The sequence below is a fragment of the Octopus bimaculoides genome, chromosome 2 (genome assembly GCF_046866305.1).
Source record: "Octopus bimaculoides isolate indiv1 chromosome 2, ASM4686630v1, whole genome shotgun sequence".
In the NCBI taxonomy this organism is placed as follows: Eukaryota; Metazoa; Mollusca; class Cephalopoda; order Octopoda; family Octopodidae; genus Octopus; species Octopus bimaculoides.
This window is the reverse complement of record NC_142929.1, coordinates 188232000-188253682: the sequence shown is the minus strand read 5'-3', so window position 1 is coordinate 188253682 and position 21683 is coordinate 188232000. Positions and strand designations below refer to the sequence as shown.

At 41.8% G+C, this 21683-nt stretch overlaps 1 protein-coding gene across 1 annotated transcript in view; it reads left to right on the top strand.

Annotated features, from left to right (window-relative positions):
- Positions 1–20466, top strand: part of LOC106873287 (DNA-directed RNA polymerase III subunit RPC2) — a 76265-nt gene extending 55799 nt beyond the window's left edge. Inside the window, exons 25-30 of the mRNA XM_089348206.1 lie at positions 5750–5767; positions 8818–8923; positions 10352–10448; positions 17677–17874; positions 18962–19051; positions 19883–20466. Coding sequence (XP_089204332.1) covers positions 5750–5767; positions 8818–8923; positions 10352–10448; positions 17677–17874; positions 18962–19051; positions 19883–20015 — 642 coding nt within the window. The 3' untranslated portion in view covers positions 20016–20466. The remainder of the gene's footprint in view (positions 1–5749; positions 5768–8817; positions 8924–10351; positions 10449–17676; positions 17875–18961; positions 19052–19882) is intronic.
- The last annotated feature ends 1217 nt before the right edge of the window (positions 20467–21683 follow it).

Here is a 21683-nt window from a genome sequence, read left to right as displayed (position 1 = left end):
CAACCTTTTAAGGACGACAAACAATTTTGTATCACTAAACATCAGACAAGACGTACTTTCTCTCGTATCGTCTACTTGTTTCAGTCATCAGTTTGCGGTCATGCTGGGGCACCGCCTTGGAGAATCTTTAATCGAATGAATCGATTCCCCCCGTTATTTTTTCTTCTTTATAAGCCTGGTATTTATTTGATCGTTTTCTTTTGCTGAACTACTAAGTTACGAGGGCATATAAACACCAACACCAATTTCCAAGAGGCGGTGGGGGATAAAAACAGGCAACTGCCAGAGTGGCCTTCGTGCTGGTAGCACATAAAAGCACCCACTACACTCTTGGAGTGGTTGGCGTTAGGAAGGGCATCCAGCCGTAGAAACTCTGCCAAATCAGATTGGAGCCTGGTGTAGCCATCCGGTTCACCATTCCTCAGTCAAATCATCCAACCCATGCTAGCATGGAAAGCAGACGTTAAACGATGATGATGATGATGATGATGATGATCTTGCACAAATGTAACATCTACATACGGATTCAGAAATGCTGAAATATGCAGATGTGCTCCCAGGGGACACAGCTTGAATTTTAATTCCATCTTTAGACAGACAAGCTAGTAGATAGATGTGTGTGCATGTTTGTTTCTGTCTTCTTGATTTGACATCATAATCTAATTGTAAACAAACATCCACCATCTTGTAAGCAGTATTGTTTGTTTTCAGTCTCCTGTGAAAAAGATGTTTGCAGTAAGGGAAAATATTAGCATGCTTAGAAACAGATCAAGGTTGGTGACAGGAAGAGCGTCCCCAGCTGTAGAAATTTGCCCCAATGAATCCCATCTGACCTATGCAGCAATCATCATCATCATCATCATCATCGTTTAACACAGGCGCAAGAGTTGCTTACCAACCACATGGTTCCAGGTTCAGTCCCACTGTGTGGCACCTTGGGCAAGTGTCTTCTACTATAGCCTCGGGCCGACCAAGACCTTGTGAATGGATTTGGTAGATGAAAGCTGAAAGAAGTCCATCGTATATATATATGTATATATATATATATATATATATATATATATATATATATATATATATATATATATATATATATATATATATATACGATGGACTTATATATGTATGTGTGTATATATGTATGTGTGTATATGTTTATTTGTCTGTGTTTGTCCCCCCCACCATTGCTTGACAACCGATGCTGGTGTGTTTACATCCCCGTAATATAGCAGTTCAGCAAAAGAGACCGATACAATAAGTACTAGGCTTACAAAGAATAAGTCCTGGGGTCAATTTGCTTGACTAAAGACGGTGCTCCAGCATGGCCGCAGTCAAATGACTGAAACAAGTAAATGTGTAAAAGTGTAACGTCTGATTTCCATGCTGGCATGGGTTGGACGGTTCAACTGGGGTCTGGGAAGCCAGGAGGCTGCACCAGGTCCCAATCTGATCTGGCAGTTTTTCTACAGCTGGGTGCCCTTCCTAATGCCAACCACTCTGAGAGTGTAGTTAGTGCTTTTTACGTGCCACCGGCACAGGGGCCAGAGGAGTTGGCATCGACCACAATTGGATGGTGCTTTTTACATGCCACTGGCACGAAAGCCAGTCAAAGCAGCACTGGTATCAGCCACTTTTGGATGGTGCCTTTTTACATGCTACAGGCACGGGGCTCACAACTACAATTTGATTTGATTTTGATATTGCTGTTGATGTTGATGTACTTGACTTAATAGGTCTCCTCAAGCACAGCATGTTGCCCTACAATCCAAGGTACTTTTGAGTGGGCTGGTTATGTGACACTAGTGTAGGTTACAGCTGTGAACTCACTTTATTTGCTGAGTCTTCTCAGTCACAGCATACCTCCAGAGATCTCGGACTTTTGTCATTGCCTTTGTGAGGCCCAACGTTGGAAGGTCATGCTTCACCACCTCATCCCATTTCTCCCTGGGTCTCCCTCTACCCCGGATTCCTTCCACTGTTTGGGAGTGGCATTTCTTCACACAGCTCTCCTCATCCATCTGCAGTGCCATTCGTTTGTATGTTCGATGTTGACCTCACACTGAACAAAAACGTGAAGCTGTTTTTCTTGTTTTGGTTTTGCCAGGCTGTTACAACTAAGTTATATTTTGGCACCATCATTGAAAAGCGATTAAATTAGAGAGCGTTTGGCCCACTGGGAATTGAAACTGCATCACAATGTCAACGGAACTAGGAGCTTACATCTTGCTCCATGTAGCTCACCCATGTAGTACTAAGATTGCTGGATGTTATGTGTGTTAGTTACGTCTCCATGCACACGCTGCATATGTGCGCATATAATATGTAATTCACACACATGTATACACATATATAAATAAATACATGTATATATGTGTGAAGAAGTCGACATCAGAGAAGAGAAATGTACTAGTAAGCAATTATACAATAACGATTCATTACACGAAATTCTGGTACTTTTCTCATAAATCTGGGCCGGTTAATGTATCGTATCAAATTAGCTGACAAAGTCTTTTCAATAAATGTCGTCTCAAATACTTAACACTGTTTGTTTAATAATCAAATCTGTAGAATTTACTTAACTAACTAAAGTGCACATCATGCCTTTATACGCATGATTATTGCCATACATGCTTCTGAGGCTCTATACACAACTCTGTCTATATACACCCACAGTTGCTGTATACACCCTCTCTCTCTCTCTCTCTCTCTCTTCATCTTTACTGCATTCGTTCTTCTGGCCGAATTTTCTTCCTTCTTCCTCTTGCATCTGTTCTTCTTCTTCTTCCTTCTTCCTCTTGCATCTGTTCTTCTTCTTCTTCTTCTTCTTCTTCTTCTTCTTCTTCTCGTTCTTCTTCTTCTTCTTCTTCTTCTTCTTCTCGTTCTTCTTCTTCTTCCTCTCGTTCTTCTTCTTCTTCTTCTTCTTCTTCTTCTTCTCCTTCTTCTTCTTCTCGTTCTTCTTCTTCTTCTTCTTCTTCTCGTTCTTCTTCTTCTTATTCTTCTTCTCGTTCTTCTTCTTCTTCTTCTTCTTCTTCTTCTTCTTCTCGTTCTTTTTCTTCTCCTTCTTCTTCTTCTCGTTCTTCTTCTTCTCCTTCTTCTCGTTCTTCTTCTTCTCCTCCTTCTCCTTCTTCTTCAAGAATGATAATGATGAATCATTAATATTTCTGTCTCCCCCCCATCCCCCCCCCCACCCAATCAGCTCCGTCATACAATCCTTACCCCCTCCCCCCCCGTATCGCTTCCCTCCATCTGTCCTTCGCTGCCACATCATAGTTTTGATCTCACAAAGCATTGCTTTATGTCTTCTAATTCTTTGCAGTCTTACATTTCATTGTTATTGTCGTCATCGTCGTTGCCATAATCACCATCATCATCGTTGCCACTCTCATCATCATCATCATCATCATCACCACCATCATCATCATCATCACCATCACCACCACCATCATCATCATCACCACCACCACCACCACCATCATCATCATCATCATCATCATCATCATCATCATCATCATCACTATCATCATCATCATCATCACTACTATCATGACAACCACTACCATCTTTATCATTATCATCAGTGTCAACAGCTACATCATCATCATCATCATCATTCCCCGCCACCACCACTACCCCACCCCACCCACCCCTTCTCCCTGCTGTAAGATTTACGATTTCTTGTCTCTGTCTCCCTTCATATCAAATTATTCCCCCCCCCCTGCACCATTGATAGTTATCTGTCCACAACTTGATAGCTGCCTGGGTGACACACAGACAGAACCAGTCACATGCTAGCTGCCATATTTGATGCTGCAACAGGCATTAAGGACGATTATTAATTGGAAGGTGGCAGACTGACAGAAGCGGCAGAGCGTTGGACAAAATGGTTTGCAGGATTTAGTTATGGCCCTACTTCATGTTTTGAGTTCATATCCTGCCAAGGGTCACTTTTACCTTTCAAATGCTTGTGGGTGGCAGGGAAGGAGCTGATGTAACCAAGTACCAGTTATGTATTTGGGGGTTGGAAGTTCATTCAGTTGACCATAGTGTTTCCCCCCCCCCTCCAATTTGTATCAGTGTTGTTATTGCTTTTGGGTCATCATGGCTAACAGCAGGGTTTATTAGCTGCTGCTGCTATTTCTTGACCTCTTCTTCTCTTCCTTTCCTCCTCCCCCTTCCTCATCCCTCCACCCTCCTTCACTCTCCTCTTTGTTTTCAGCCTCTGCTTTTTCATCTCCTCCTTCTCATCCTCCTCGCCCCCTCCTCGCCTTGTCTTCCTAGCCTCCTCCTCCTCGACTCTGTCTCCTTGCCTCCTCCCCTTCCCCTCCTCCTTCTCTCCTCTTCCTTCTTCCTCCTCTTCAGCCGCCTCCTCCTCAACAACCTCCTCCTCGCCTCCTCCTTGCCTCCTCCTCCTCGCCTCCTCTTCTTCCTCCTGCCACCCCTCCTTCTTCTTCTTCTTCTTCTCCCCCCCCCTTCCTTTTCCTCCTTTCGATTTGTTCCACTAAAGTCCTTCAAGGCAATGCCCTAGCTTGGCCGCAGTCCAATGACTTTAACAAGCAAAATAAAAATATTTACATACATGCATATACATACATACATATATATATATATATATATATATATATATATATATATATACGACGGGCTTCTTTCAGTTTCTGTCTACCAAATCCACTCACAAGGCTTTGGTCGGCCCGAGGCTATAGTAGAAGACACTTGCCCAAGGTGCCACACAGTGGGACTGAACCCGGAACCATGTGGTTGGTAAACAAGCTACTTTCCACACAGCCACTCCTGCACCTATCCTATGTTAACTTTTCTGTTCTTCTCCTGAGACTTTATAATTAATACAACCAGCAGTTTAGCAACGTTTCCCTTTGAAGACAGCTTCTTCATTGTAACTTCGTTAATAAAACTCATACAGTTAATTACTCTGTCAGAGAAAACTGCTTCAATACCACATATTTTGTTGTTTGCTAAACCTGTTCTTGTTTTGTTTAGTTTAGTTTTTTCTGTGCTGCTTGTTTTAATTATCGTTTTGGATGCATTGCTTGCATCACCTCTCCTCATGCCACGGTCATCATCATCATCATCATCATCATCATCATCGTTATTGCTGTTGTTTTTATTAAGGCAGTGAGCTGGCAGAATTATTAAGCAGCATCATCATCATCGTTTAACGTCCGTTTTCCATGCTGGGATGGGTTGGATGGTTTGACTGAGAGCTGGCAAGCCAGGGGGCCACACCAGGCTCCAGTCTGATCTGGCAGTGTTAAGGGACATGCTCAACTGGTTATGGTCAAACAACGGACAAGCAAATCTGGTATTGAGCAGAATATTTGCTGTAGCCCATCTTTTTATACCAAGACAAAACGATGTACATGATAACACTTCCAATCAGTTAAGATCAGAATCCATGAGAGCCATTGCCTGGTACTGCATCCGGGCATTTATTATTATTATTATTATTATTTGGATGGTGGAGTGGCAGAATCCTTAGAACATTGGACAAAATGTTTGGTGGCATTTCATCTGGCTCTCTACATTCCGAGTTCAAATCTTACCTAAGTCAACTTTGCAGTTCATCTTTTTTTCAGGGTTTATAGAAGATAGTACCGGTCGCATACTTGGGCCAGTGGTATTGACTACCCCCCCCCCCCCAAATATTGGTCTTGTACCTTAGCCAAAATCCATTATTCTTCCTGTATCTGTCCTGTTTATATTAATACATCTCCTCTTTTATTTATTTCAGGGTATTTGTCCAGATATTGTAAGTATTAACAAAACTTTTCAAATTGGATTTCTTTTAACCCTAAGTAAATGCACATGGCTTGGTGGCTATTGTATTCAGCTCATGATCATAAGGTTGTGAGTTCAATTCCCGGTGACTACTCAAGTCCACTCACCTGGCCAAAATGAGTTGTACCTGTATTTCAAAGGTCCAGCCTTGTCTCACTCTGAGTTACGCTGGCTCTCCCTGAGAACTACATTAGGGGTATGTGTGTCTGTGGAATACTCAGCCGCTTAACACTCATTGTCATAACTGACAGAGGGCCAATTTAACCCAAGGCTACCTCTGATCAAGTAGGCCCATGATCACAGGTGAGCCAGCACTGTTCATCTTGTCTCATTTTTTTTTTTACCTGTAACTACATTAATTAATCTGCCCCTCTTTCATGTTTTGTGAGCAAGTGGCGGGTGGGGTATGATTTGAAGGAAATTTGGCTTTTATTTCTAGCACTTAGGGACTCTTGTTATTGTTCAGAATGACTTCTCTGTGTGTGCGTATGTATGTGCTTGTGTGTGCATGTATGTATATATGTTTGTACATGTGTGTACATATGTGTGTGTGTATGTGTGTATATGTGTGTGCATATGTGTGTGTGCATGTATGTATATATATATATATATATGTGCATGTGTGTGCGCATGTGTTTATATGTATGTGCATGTGTGTGCATGTATGTATAAATGTATGCATGTGTGTATATATATGCATGTGTGTGCATATGTGTGTACATGTATGTATATATGTTTGTGCATGTATGTGCATATATGTGTGTGTGCATATATGCGTGTGTGCATGTATGTGTATATATGTGTGTGTGCATATATGCGTGTGTGCATGTGTGTATATGTATGTGTATCTGCATGCATATGTGTGCGTTCATGTGTGTATGTGTTTGGCCTCCTTGTCTGACATTGAGCATCATCACCATACTATTAGTTCTTCATTTCCAATCTTCCATGCACAGACATACGACGGGCTTCTTTCAGTTTCCGTCTACCAAATCCACTCACAAGGCTTTGGTCGGCCCGAGGCTATAGTAGAAGACACTTGTCCAAGGTGCCACGCAGTGGGACTGAACCTGGAACCATGTGGTTGGTAATCCAGCTACTTACCACACAGCCTCTGCTCCTCATTCACATCATTTTTCTATTGTTCTGAGGCCTCACACTCGGCTGCTGCTGTGGTTGTTATTCAGGTGTAGACTGGTTTTTACCAGTTTATCTTGTTGTCACTGATGTGTGAGGTGAGGTGAGATAAGTCCTTCTTATGTCTCCTGTCTATCAAAAAAAAGCCCTTAATATCTTGCCTCTGGCTCTGTTCAAATGATCTACCTTTATGTTTGTTGTTTTTGCTAAGCATTCATGGCTGTGTGGTTAAGAGGCTCTCTTTGCGACCTGGTAGTTTCAGGTTCAGTCCCACCTGTGTCTGGCCATGGAGAAATATTAGCTCGTTTGGCCACCGGTAGGTGTTGGCAACAGGAGGGACGTCGAAATATAGAAAATATCATCATCATCATCATCATTTAATGTCCGTTGTTCAAGGTGGCCTGGGTTGGACAGTTTGACCAGGGCCGGTAAGCTGAGGGGCTACACCAGACTCTAGTCTGATTTGGCATGGTTTCTACGGCTGGATGCCCTTCCTAACGCCTACCACTCTGAGAGTGTAATGGGTGCTTTTACATGTCACTGGCACAGGTGCCAGTTGTGTGACACCAGTATCTGCTACGACTACAGTTCCACTCAGCTTGATGGCTCTTCTTCTCAAGCACAACATATTGCCGAATGTCTTGGTCATTTGTCATTGCTTCCATGAGGCCCAGTGATCGAAAGGTGCTAGTTACGCAACACCAGCATCGGTGACATTGCTACTGTGAGGCCCAATGCTTGAAAGGTGCCTTTTATGTATCACCGGCACAGATGCCAGTTATGTGACACCAACAACAGCTACGACTATGATTTCACTTGGCTTGATGGGTGTTTTCGAGCATGGTATATCTTCAACGGTCTCGGTCACTAGCCATTGCCTTTGTGAGGCCCCACATTTGAAGATCATGCTTCAACACCTGGTCCCATGTCTTCCTGGGTCTCCCTCTTCCAAAGGAAAGGCAAAGGAGCCGATACAGCTTGGCACCTGTGACGTCGCAACTCATTTCTACAGCTGAATGAACTGGAGCAACATGAAATAAAGTCTGGGAATTGAACTCACTACCTCACAATCGTAACCTTAACACTCTAACCACTGAGCCATGTGCTCAGTGGTTAGAGTTTCCATCTACCAAATCCACTCACAAAGTTTATATCACCATCATCCATCACCATTTAACGTCCATTTTCCATGCTGGTATGGGATGGCTGGTTTTGCATTCCCTGTTGTCCCCTTCTGTGAGATCATACAGGTGTACAACCATGTGAACTTATATCAAACCTGTTTCATGTCTGAATATCTGAAATGCGTTATTTTTAATACGATTACAATTTTTCAAACCATTAGATTCCTCTTTAAAGACACATATATATATATTTTTTAAATTTAGCATTTACATCTGCACAAAAGGAATTGTTAAGTAAAATTTTAATCTCTAAAAACGAGGTTAATAGTTTGGAAAATTGTAATGTTGTGAATATTTAACCATATAACCTTGTGAATACACATACAAGTATATCTTTAAAACTGTGTAACCTTGTGAAGGCGCATGGCTCAGTGGTTAGAGCATTGAGGTTATGATCGTGAGGTAGTGAGTTCAATCCCCAGACTGGGCAGTTGACAGAACCGTTAGCATGCTGGGGAAAATGCTTAATGGAATTTTGTCCATTTTTATGTTCTGAGTTCAAATTTTGCCAAGGTTAATTTTGCCTTTCATTCTTTCAGGGTTGATAGAACAAGGACCAGTTGATCCCTGGGATCAATGTCATCGACTATCTCCAACCCCCAGTCCCCACCTTGGGAATTGCAGGCCTTGTGCCAAAATTTGTAATCCTTATCATTTCAGTCAGCAAAGCACCAACACTTTTTTGCCTTTATTTTTTCAGATAATGAACCCTCATGGCTATCCGTCCCGTATGACTGTTGGCAAACTGATGGAACTGTTGGGTGGAAAAGCTGGAGTCTTAGATGGGAAATTTCATTATGGAACCGGTAAGGTTTGGTTCCTTTTTTTGGATGGAGTCTGTAATATTCTTGGCTTTCTTTTTACCGCTTGACCATTTTCTCTTCTTTTCGTTCCTTTCCTTCTTCACTTTCTTTTTCTGCAGCCATACTGGGGCCACTGCCTTGAAGAATTTTTAGTTGAATGTATTGACCCCGGTACTTAAAAAAAACTGGGTACTTATTCTATCAGTTGCGTTTGTTGAACCGCTAGGTTGCAGGGATGTAAATACACCAACACTGGTTATTAAGCAATGGTGGGAAAAGAACACAGACAAAAAGACACACACACACACACACACACACACATACGAATGCTTGTATATCATCATCATCATCATTTAACATCTGCTTTCCATGCTGGCATGGGTTGGACAGTTTGACTGGGGACTGGCAAGCCAGAAGGCTGCACCAGGCTCCAATCTGATCTGGCAGAGTTTCTACAGCTGGATGCCCTTCCTAATAATGCCAACCACTCTGAGAGTGTATGGGGTGCTTTTTACATGCAATCGGCATGGGGGCCAGTCAGGTGGCACTGGCATTGACCACGTTCCTGTGGTGCTTTTTACGTTCGACCAGCACAGGAGCCAGTCGGTGGGCACTGGCATCAACCATGTTCGGATGATGCTTTTTATGTGCCACCAGCATGGGGAGCCAGTCAGGGGTTACTGGCATCAACCTGTGCTTGAATGGGGCTTATTATGTGCCACCAGTACGAGTGCCAGTCAGGTGACACTGGCATTGGCCACGACTACGATTTCGATTTTCACTTCGATTTTACTCGACTCAAAAGGTCTTCTCAGGCACAGCGTATCGCCTAACGATTCAAGGGTACTTTTAAATGGGCTGGTTATGCGTCACTGATATCGGTCATGGCTGCGATCTTACTTTACTTGCCGGGTCTTTTCAATCACACATGTATGTGTATATATATATATATATATATATATATATATATACATATATAACTATATATAATAATAATAATAATAATAATAATAACGGTTTCAAATTTTGGGTCAAGGTCAGCAGTTATGGGGGTGCATTTAAGTTGATTACTTTGACCCCAGTACTCAACTGGTACTTATTTTATCGACCCCTGAAAGGATGAAAGGTAAAGTAGACCTTGGTGGAATTTGATCCCAGAACGTAGAGCTAGAAAAAATGTCACTAGGTATTCTATCGAGTGTGCTAATGGTGCTGCCCATCACCGTTGAGGTCAATGATCTAAATGGTTAATTTCCAACCTTTGAGTTTTTTTTTCCTCTCAGGGAGGGTGGAGGGCAGAGGGTAGGGGAATTTCTCTTGCATGTTCTTATCATCTTGGACTCTTGTACTTTGTTCTAACCTTCCTATGAACTGTTCTGGTTTCATATAAACACATTCTACTTGGAATCTTTTTTTTTTTTATTGTTGTAGCATTTGGTGGCGATAAAGTGAAGAACTTGTCTGAGGACCTCATCAGACATGGCTTCAATTATCTTGGAAAGGATTTTGTAACTTCAGGAATCACTGGGTAAGCGAGAGCAGCAGTTTTTTTTCTCTCTGTTTTATGTATTTGGATGTGTTTACGTTCATATCATTGTTTAACGTCCCTCTTCTATGCTTGCATGGGTAGGACAGTTGACAGGAGCTGGCTTGGTCGAAAATCTACCCAAGGCTACTGTGTCTGTTTTGGCAGGGATTTTACAGCTGGATGCCCTTCCTATCACCAACCACTCCGCAGAATGGACCCAGTGCTTTTTACATGGCACTAGCACAATCGCAGTTAGTTTTAGCAAGGTTTTTACAGCTGGATGCCCTTCCAGATGCCAACCACGTCATCATCATCATCATCATCATTTAACTTCCATTTTCCATACTGGCATAGGTTGGATGGTTTGATAGGAACTAGCCAGTCAGGGAGCTGCACCAGGTTCCAATTGTCTCTTTTATCATGGCTTCTATGGTTGGATGCCTTTCCTAATGCCAACCACTTTACAAAGTGTATTGGATACTTTTTATGTGGCACCAGCACCTGGTAAGCGGGGGGATCTGAAAGAGGTCTCAGGGAGTAGCGTCCCTGCCTTCCTGAGCTAGCTTTCCACCACATTTCTTAAAAATCATGTTAGAGACCTTCGTCTCGGGACTACTCATGTCTAGAAACTGAGGTAGGGGGTAAGCAAGGGCATGCTCCCCATAGAAAATCCAGCTCCAAAAAAGCTTCATGATAGCAAAGGGGACTGGACACCAGCCAGCCAGCCCAAAGGTTGGGGTGGGCTGCACCTGCCTACCTTGGTGCTATGACATTGAAGTAGATCCAGCCACCCCCGTTAATGGGGACAAAGCCTGAATTTAAAACACTGGATGTTGATGATGATGATGATGATGATGATAATGACCAGTACCAGTGCTTTTTACGTGGCACCGGCATGCAGGCTTCTTACAGTGCTGCATTTTACATGGCACTAGCACCCATGTGCTCCCAAGACAAGGACTTCTCAGCTGAGATGGGGAATGGAACCTAGAGGTTAGAGTATGGCTGAGGGACAGAGGTAGACCCCTCTTACTATTGAAGAGATGTTTGGCTATTTCAGTTGGACAAGGAAGGAGAAGGAAGTGGGAGAGGGGGCTAGAGAGAGAGAGAGAGAGAGGGAGAAAGAGAGAGAGTGAAAGAGAGAGGGCCTGCCCACAGGAAACACTAGGGTGGAGTTCAGGTAGTAGAGGGGTTAGTGGGATGTCCTGTAAGAGTGTGAGGGGAGATGTTTAGAGATAGCAGAGATAGCTAGTGATGTTGAGAAGAATCGGATTGGCTGGGAGGAAGGGGTATGGTAGATATGTGAGGGCATGGGGAAATGGAGGGGGCCTGTCATGGCTGGTGTGTGTGTGTGGCAGAGATGGGTTGTGGAGGAGTCTGATACAGGACATAATTGTGTGTGTGTGTGTGTGTGAGAGTGGGGGTGTATTGTTGTCCTCATCAGTTTAACATCCCCTTTCCTGGGGTTGGATGGAATTTAAGGCAGATTTGCTACAGCTGGATGCTCTTCCTAAGTTCCTATTCTACAAAGGTCGACTTTGCCTTTCATCCTTTTGGGGATCGATAAAATAAGTACCAGTTATGCACTAGGGTCGATGTAATTGACAAGCTCCCTTTCCCAAAATTTCATGCCTTGTACCTTTAGCAGAAAAAATTGCTGCTTGACTGAAACCCTAGCCGGTGGCACATAAAAAGCATCATTCAAGCGTGACCAATGCCAGCACTGCTTGGCTGGCACCTGTGCCGCTGGTATGTAAAAAGTACCATTTGAACATGGCTGATACCAGTACCACCTGACTGGTTCCTGTGCCAGTGGCACATAAAAAGCACCCGCTACACTCTCAGAGTGGTTGGCGTTAGGAAGGGCAACCACCTGTAGAAAGCTTGCCAGATTAGACTGGAGCCTGGTACAGCCTCCTGGTTTGTCAGTCCTCACTCAAACCATCCAACCCATGCCAGCATGGAAAGCAGACATTAAACAATTATTATTATTATTATTATTATTATTATTATTATTATTATTATTATTAAGGTGGTGAGCTGACTGAATCGTTAACACCCTGGACAAAATGCTTTGTGGCATTTCGTCTGTCTTTGCATTCTGGGTTCAACTTTGCCCTTCATCCTTTCGGGGTTGATAAAATAAGTACCAGTTGAGTACTAGGGTCGTTGTAATCGACTTATTCCCTCCCTTGAACTTGCTGGCCTTGTGCCAAAATTTAGAATTATTCTTATTTCTATCTGATGCAAGAGGCAGATTAAAGCATTGATGTTGGAAACGACGTCCAGCATCCAGCTGTGAGCCCCACTCAAAATGTCCTGTCCATTCTCTCCCAGAATAGAAAAAAACGGATGTAAAATGGAGGACAACGTTGTGAGCCAATTATGTTTACATAATAAAACGAGGTGTTTGGGAATTAGACTATGTGACATGGTATCTTTGAGGGTGAATAAATAGTAATGTCTGATTTTTTGTTAATTTAGTGTAAGCCGATAGTGCTGCTACATGTGTCTTTGTATTGGTTTGGTGTAGGACTTGGCTCACATCAATGTTCTCACATTGCCAACTGGCTGTGTCTTGCTGCAGAGTTTGTAATCTTTCGCTGTATTCTAGCGCATATTACTTGCTGTAATTAATATCCAGTTTTCACTTGCAATTCACCATCTGGAGACCAACCCATGGGAGGGTGAACCCAGGACATAGATGGGATGTGAAGAAATGAGAGGGTAGGTGGTATGATGCATCATTGTGTCTGATGTTTGTGCAGGTTGTAGTCAATGGATGGTGGTGGTGGTGGTGGTGGTGGTGATGGGGATGAAGGGCATAGTTACTAATTATTATTATTATTCTGGCCTTGAGCCAAAATTTGAAACCATTATTCATCATCATCATCATTGTTTAACGTCCATTTTCCATGCTGGCATGGGTTGGACGGTTCAACTGTGGTCTGGGAAGCCAGGAGGCTACACCAGGCTCCAGTCTGATCTGGCAGTGTTTCTACAGCTGAATGCCCTTCCTAACACCAACCACTCCGAGAGTGTAGTGGGTACTTTTTATGTGCCGCTGGCATGAGGGCCTGTCAGGCAGTGCTGTCATCAGCCACGACAATGACTTCACTTGCCTCAGCAGGTCTTCGAAAGCGCAATTTATTGCCCAATGATTGAAAGGTACTCTTAAATGGGCCGGGTATACTGGACTGGCATAGGACACGGTTACCGTCTCACTTGGCTTGCTGGGTCTCTTCTCAAGCACAGCATATCTCCAAAGGTCTCAGTCATTTGTCATCACCTTGGTGAGGCCCAACGTTTGAAGGTCTAGCTTACACCAGGTACATCTTATGGAGTTTCCACCTACGCTTTTTCTACAGATTGAGCAGGGTCATCTACCTGAAGGGATTTGTGGTTTGTCTGCCTATACGAAGCCCAGTATACTCATCACATACATATATATATACATGTATATGACAGGCTTCTTTCAGTTTCCATCTACCAAATCCACTCACAAGGCTTTGGTCGGCCTGAGGCTATAGTAGAAGACACTTGCCGAAGGTGCCACGCAGTGGGACTGAACCCAGAACCATGTGGTTGGTAAGCAAGCTACTTACCACACAGCCACTCCTGCGCCTGTTTATAATTATTTCATGAGGATTTTAATTACAAGGAGACACACAAGTGCACGCGCGCGCACACACACACACACACACACACACATTGAGCCATCAATGTATCGTATCGTACATAATGTATATACATTGTTGAAAGGTAATTTACTGTGATATTTGTCCAGAGATAACATGTGTTTTGCATGTTCTGTGTTTAAAATCACAAATACATCAGGGAGACGAAAGTTGTTCTAGCAGCTTAATAATGACGGTTCTTTTACTAAATTCTTCATTATCTTCAAAAGCTAATTCAAACACCGTCAGAGTATTCCTACAGAAATATTCTAAGAAAAGGGTTATAATGGTCTAAATTAAAATCTTCCATCAAAATTTTATGTTAATTTATGTTCCAAAACACCTGATGAATACTGACAAAATGATTTCACTAAATTCTTTATTATTTTCAAAAATGAATTGAAACAAAGGCTGTATATTTCAACTGAAATATAGTAACGGATGTGAACTGAGAAAGAATTGGCCACTATTTCTTGTAGGTCAGGCAACCACATACAAGCTATCTCTTTCTCTGTCTCTTTTTTTTTTTGTTTCTCTTTCACAATGTATCAGGGATTGTATTAATCATCATAATTTCAAACCTGATTCAACTGTAGTTAAAATGTCTTCACCCGTTGCTCTTAGTCTCCTGTCCGCCCCCCTCTACACCCTGCTTCCCTCTTGTTTTGCTTCCCTCTTCTCCCAGCTCCTAAACCCTTCAACAATTCCTTCAAGTGCTGAAATTCTTTCTCACTGTGCCTCAACCTTCGTCCTTACCAACCCCCTCTACCCATTTCTGCTATTTTCTCTCTCTCTCTCTCTCTCTCTTGTTTGACTGCTTTCTTGGTGCACACTTATTGTTACATCAGCAAATGGTAGCAGCTTAGTAGGATACTCTGTGTGTGTGTGTGTGTGTGTGTGTGTGTGTGTGTGTGTGTATATATGTGAGAGTGTGTGTACATCTGTACACAAACACACACTCACACACACATGTATAGACATACAGGACTCCCCCACCCCACATGATGCGGTGATTTATTCGTCTCTCCCTTACATTTTAACAGCCACATATTTAATGTAAAGTATACTCATCATTTTTGATGGCAAAATGTTGTCCGAGAAAATATTCTCTTCTACTCTAGGTACAAGGCCTGAAATTTCTGGGGAAGAAGGCCAGTCGATTAAATCAACCCCAGTGCACAACTGGTACTTAATTTATCAACTCCAAAAGGACGAAAGGCAAAGTCGACCTCGGCGGAATTTGAACTCAGAACGTAAAGACAGACGAAATACTGCTAAGCATTTCGCCCTCCGTGCTAACGTTTCTGCCATCTCATCTCCTTATTGTCTGAGAAAATATTGTGTTCCTACTTTGTCCTGAAACCAGCATGCACACGCATCTGAAACCTTTTCTACTTGTTTCAGTCATTAGACTGTGGCCATGCTGGGGCACTACCTTGAAGAATTTTAGCTGAGCAAATCACTCCCTGTACTTATTATTATTATTTTTTTTTTTTGCAAAGTCTTATACTTATTCTATCAGTCTCTTTTGCTGGACTGCTAAGTTACAGGGATGTAATAAAACCAACACTGGTTGTCAAGTGATGGTAAGAGACAAACAAAGAGACACAAACACACAGACAGACAAATAGACAGACAGACACACACACACACACACACACACACACACACACACACACACACACACACACAATGGGCTTCTTTCAGTTTCTACCTCCCAAATCTACTCACAAAGCTGTGGTCAGTCTGAGGCTATAGTAGAAGACACTTGCCCAAGGACAGTCCGATGATGGTTTAGCTGGCTGAAATTCTGAACTCTCTGTCAATGATATTCTTGTTAAAGAAGAACACATTTGTAATTTACCAATTGTATTGAGTAATCCTTGAAATTAATGTAAAACTGTTTTTATCATAACAAAGGAGAAATACAAATAGGGTAAAACCCCGCTTCGGTGATGAATGGCCATGGGTTGTTTATGGAAGACCAGTAGTTGCCCTCCACTCTCCACATCATCAATGTTATCCAAGGGAAAGGCAAAGGGGCCGATACAGCATGGCACCTGTGACATCAACTCATTTCTGCAGCTGAGTGAACTGGAGTAATGTGAAAATAAAGTGTTTTGTTGAAGAACACAACACACAGCCTAGTCCAGGAATTGAACTCACTACCTCATGATTGTGAGCCTGACGCTCTAACCACTGAGCCTAAGGAAAAAAAGGGATTAAAAAATCTGGGCAGATATCAATAATGCTCTCAGTTTTAAATGAATTTGGTTAAATATATCCAACAATCAGACACCAAGATATACAAGTGGCGTTAGGAAGGGCATTCAGCTGTAGAAACCTTGCCAGATCAGATTGGAGCCTGGTGCAGCCTCCTGGCTCACTAGTCCTCAGTCCAACCATTCAACCTATGCCAAACGGACATTAAAGGATGATGATGATGATGATGATATACAGAGAGAGGGAGAGAAAGGAACCTGTGTGTGTTTCTATGTGTTTGTTTCGCACAAGCGGCTAAGCATAGAGGGGACACAAACAAGGACAGACAATCGGATTAAGTCGATTACATCGACTCCAGTGCGTAACTGGTACTTAATTTACCGACCCCGAAAGGATGAAAGGCAAAGTTGACCTCGGCGGAATTTGAACTCAGAACATAACGGCAGACGAAATACCGCTAAGCATTTCGCCCGGGGTCCTAACGATTCTGCCAGCTCACCGCCTTATACTGTGTTTCTATGTGTTTGTTTAAATCCCTGCTTTTTTATAAATTACATTGTTAGAAGCAGTGATGGTGTTGTCATTCCTTTTGTCACTTAGCACACTCGAAGATTTGTGAAATAAAAGATCCTTTGCTTGAGAAATAGGTAATGTAAGGGTTAGTGACAGGAACAGCGTCAGGCTATAAAACAGCGCCTACACAACATATTCATCTAACCCATACTGGCATCGAAAAATGGATGTAAAACAATTATATTATTTATTATATGTCATGTATCATATATCATGTATTTTATGAATTATGTCATTATATATCTAAATATTATGTATCATCTATATTGTATATCATATATTATGTACTATATATATATATCATATATCACCATTTATTTTTTTTTTTACAATCTGTCAGGTTCAATGAGTTTTACAGTATTTTGCCACCCACTTCAGTCCTTCTTTATCTGCCACTCACTACAGACACAAACACACACACACACACATCCATACTTCCCCACGGGCCCTCTGCACACACAAATGCAAACATGCACACACACACACACACACACACACACACACACACACACACACACACACCCCTATACTCGCCCTGACCCCCTCCTTCCACACAAACCCATCCTCTCAGACCCCTTCACAGACCACCTCTTCCACAAGCACAAATTTACCATAATCACCCCACCACACCAAACTCAGACACACACACAGCCCTCCCCACTTTTCATATATCTTGGTCATCCATCAATGTGTGTGTGTGTGTGTGTGTGTGAATGTATTTTAAATTTCAGATTTTCTTCTTTTTCTTCTTCTAGGGAAGCCATGTCTGCTTACATCTACTTTGGGCCCATTTATTATCAAAAACTGAAGCATATGGTCCTGGACAAAATGCATGCCCGTGCGAAGGGGCCCCGTGCAGTTTTAACCCGACAACCAACAGAGGGACGATCGAGAGAAGGAGGCCTTCGATTGGGTGAAATGGAGAGAGATTGTTTGATTGGTTATGGTGCTAGGTATGTCACTCATGATTATTAAGGAAGGCCATCGTGAATGAAAATGATTTCTTAAAGTCATCAGTAATTAATTCTGTTTTAATTGTGTTAATTGTTATCTGTAGTAAATGACTTTTAGACGGTCTGCTTTAACAGATATTTTCAGCCTTTCATTATACGTCTATGAATATTATATAAATATATGTGTGTGTGTGTGTGTGTGTGTGTGTGTGTATGTGTGTATACACACACACACACACACACACATATATACATATATGAATGTTTATATTGTTGCTTTTACGTTAAACTGTCGTATGTCCAAATTTGCCCAAATGAATTTTTTTCAATATTTATTATTGCTTGCAATAGCCGGTTCTTTTGGTCAAACTATCGTATCTCCAGCTGCTTCAGATGCCAAGATATCAAAAATTGTCGAAGTCTAGTACGACAGCTTTGCCATGGAATGGTAAAGCTATGTTTTTGTTTTCTGAAAAAGCAATGTTTTAGACTTACGACACTTTTGCATAATAGCAATGATATATATATATATATATATATATATATATATATATATATATATACATATATGCATGTATATATGTGTGTGTGTATATATATATATATATATATATCTTATCATTGGCATTATCCTGCATTTGAGAATAAAATTATTTCCTTGTCTGTATCTTTCAATACATCTCAACACTTCTAAAGCAAACTTTGTGTCTTGATTTTCAACATAAGTTGAATTTGACAGGCACCCGTGCCAGTGGAGCGCTAACAGCACCATCCAAGCAGGATCATTGCCAGAGCAGCGATCTTGCTTCCGTGCCGGTGGCACGTAAAAAGCACCCACTACACTCTTGGAGTGGTTGGCGTTAGGAAAGGCATCCAGCTGCCAGATCAGATTGGAGTCTGGTGTAGCCATCTGGTTTGCCAGTCCCCAGTCAAATCGTACTTCGTGCTTCGTTATACATACACCTACATATATATATGCTTACGTTCCTATATTGATTTTCTGATTTCATTGATTTTGATTCTTATTTTTGCAGATTCTTTGATAGAATATCTCCCTAATTTACCAATTTCTCATTCTATTCCCTAGCATGCTTCTTCTCGAAAGACTCATGATCTCCAGTGATGCCTTTCATGTGGACATTTGCGGAAACTGTGGTCTCATAGGATATTCTGGATGGTATGTTCTCCTCAATTCCTCAAATCTGTGCCAATGCCATTGTCCTTGAGTTATTGTCACTTAATAGTTCTATAGACTTTGTACTTTTGTTATTGGTACACAGCTGTGTCCCTGGAGGCCGACACACAGACAGACATTAATCCACCTCAATGAAAATGGATACAACGTTACACCCAGTCCACAAGCTGTTCTCAGATTTTGCTGTTTCTGGTTCATAATACACTCTGAGAATTCAAGTAATTTTATAACTTTCCGTTTGTCAGAATCGCTTAAAACATGGCAGTTAAGCTTAAAATACATGTTAATAACGTGTTGTTCTGGTTGTTGTTATCGCTAAGGCGGTGAGTTGGCAGGCTCATTTGCGCTTTGTGGGAGGACTAAATGCTTAGCGGCTTTCTTCTGCCACTTATCAATCTGGGCTCAAATTCTGCCATGGTTAGCTTTTTTTTTTCATCCTTTTGGGGTTGATAAAATAAGTACTAGCTTAGCCCCTCCCTTAAAATCGCTGACCCTGCGTGGTGGTGGTGGTAAGGATGGTGGTGGTGGTGGTGGTGGTGGTAAGGATGGTGGTGGTGGTGGCATGGTAAGAATGGTGGTGGTGGTAGTAAGGATGGTGATAGTGGTGGTGATGTTGTAAGGATGGTGGTGGTGTCGTAAGGGTGGTGATGGTGTTGGTGTGGTAAGGATGGTAGTGGTTGCAGTGTCAGTGGTGATGGTGGTGATAGTGCTGACAAAATTGATAAAAATGGGACTGTGACTCTAACCCTCCTTTTCCCTGATGCTCCACGTTGTCCCACTTAATTTACCAAAAATTCTTCCTTTTCCTTCCAGGTGCCAGTATTGCAAATCCTCCAAGAGTGTTTCCACACTCCTCATGCCATATGCCTGTAAACTGCTGTTTCAAGAACTCCAGTCGATGAACATCATTCCAAGACTTTCTCTAAAGAAGTACAACGAATTATGAAGAGTCAATGAGTCGTGCAGTTAAGATTGAGGATTTGATGAGTCAGGAGTGAAATGGTTTCTGTTTTTAATGGTGTTTTGTTATGACAATATTTGATTAAAGTGGACACATACTACACACACACATAAACGCATACATATATGAGTTTACACACACACACACACACAATATACATATATGCGTGTGTGTACACATATACAAGTAACTCACTGGTTCGTTAACTGATAATGAGGTTGATGTATACACATACATATATGCATATAGATGAGTGTTTGTGTGCATATGTATGTGTATGTATGTACATGTATGTATATATATATATATATATATATATATATATATATATATACACATACACACACATATATATACATACAGATATATATATTGTGTGCATGTTTATATATCCATGTTGTAAATATGTAAATAAATAATACCGAAATTATCAAAATTCACCATTGTCTCTCTATCACTCTGACCTTTCTCTCTCTCTCTCTCTCTCTCTCTCTCTCTCTCTCTCTCTCTCTCTCTCTCTCTCTCTCTCTCTCTCTCTCTCTCTCTGACAATTTCCTGGGAACATATCCTACTTACCATTCCAGTGCAGACGCAGTCTTGCAAATCAGACTTGCAGACAGCAGTAATCAGTTATCAAATAGCTTTGTAATCTATATTAACATAACCGCAAATGCGTAATTGCATGATTTTCTGGATGTGTGCATATGTTTGTGCAAGTGCAATGTGTGGAAGGAAGAGATGTGTATATGTATATATATGTGTGTGTGTGTGTGTACATATATGCTTTTTATATGCATGTGAAAGGCTTTTGTCTGTACAAGTATGTCTGTCTGTCTGTTTATCTGCCTGACTGTCTGTCCGTCTATCTATCTCTCTATCCATCCATCTACTTAGATAGATAGCTATCTATCTATCTATCTATCTATCTATCTATCTATCTACTTATCTATCTATCTGTCTGTCTGTCTATCTGCGTGTGTGTGCATATGCATTTGTATATATGTGTGTGTACATATGCATTTGTATATGTGCGTGTGTGTGTGTGCCCATACAGGCACATAGAGACAAGCGTATTGTCCCAGTTAGTACGTGAGAGCACAGAATCCCAGCATCATTTGATGAGTGACCTTGCTTCATATGAAGAATAAGAGTTGATCGTAACCCGACACTGTGTATCGAGTGCGAACAGCAACTACAGAGACGCTGTAGTGGGATCTGTGGCAGGCTGACATAGAAACAGGAGTTCACATGTGGTAGACATGTGGGTGGTAGGAGTATCTGGATGACGAAGTATGTGAAACAAAAGTTCAGATGTGGATGCAGTAGAGTTGTGGGCTGCAGGAGGACCTAGAAAATGAAGTGTGAGCCAGATGCGGTGGATGCTGAAGGTTTGTGAATTGTGGGAGGGTTTTACAAAACAATGTTTGTGAGTCAAGGAAATGGATGTGGTTGAGGTACGGGCATTGTGGGCCGGAGGAGTATCTATAAAAGGGAGTTCAAATGTGATTGATGTAGAAGAATCGGTCTGTGAATGTGTAGGGAAGCTCATTATATGTACGTGTATGTATATATATATATATATATATATATATATATATATATATATATATATCCTCCTCATCATCATTTAACGTCCGCTTTCCATGCTAGCAT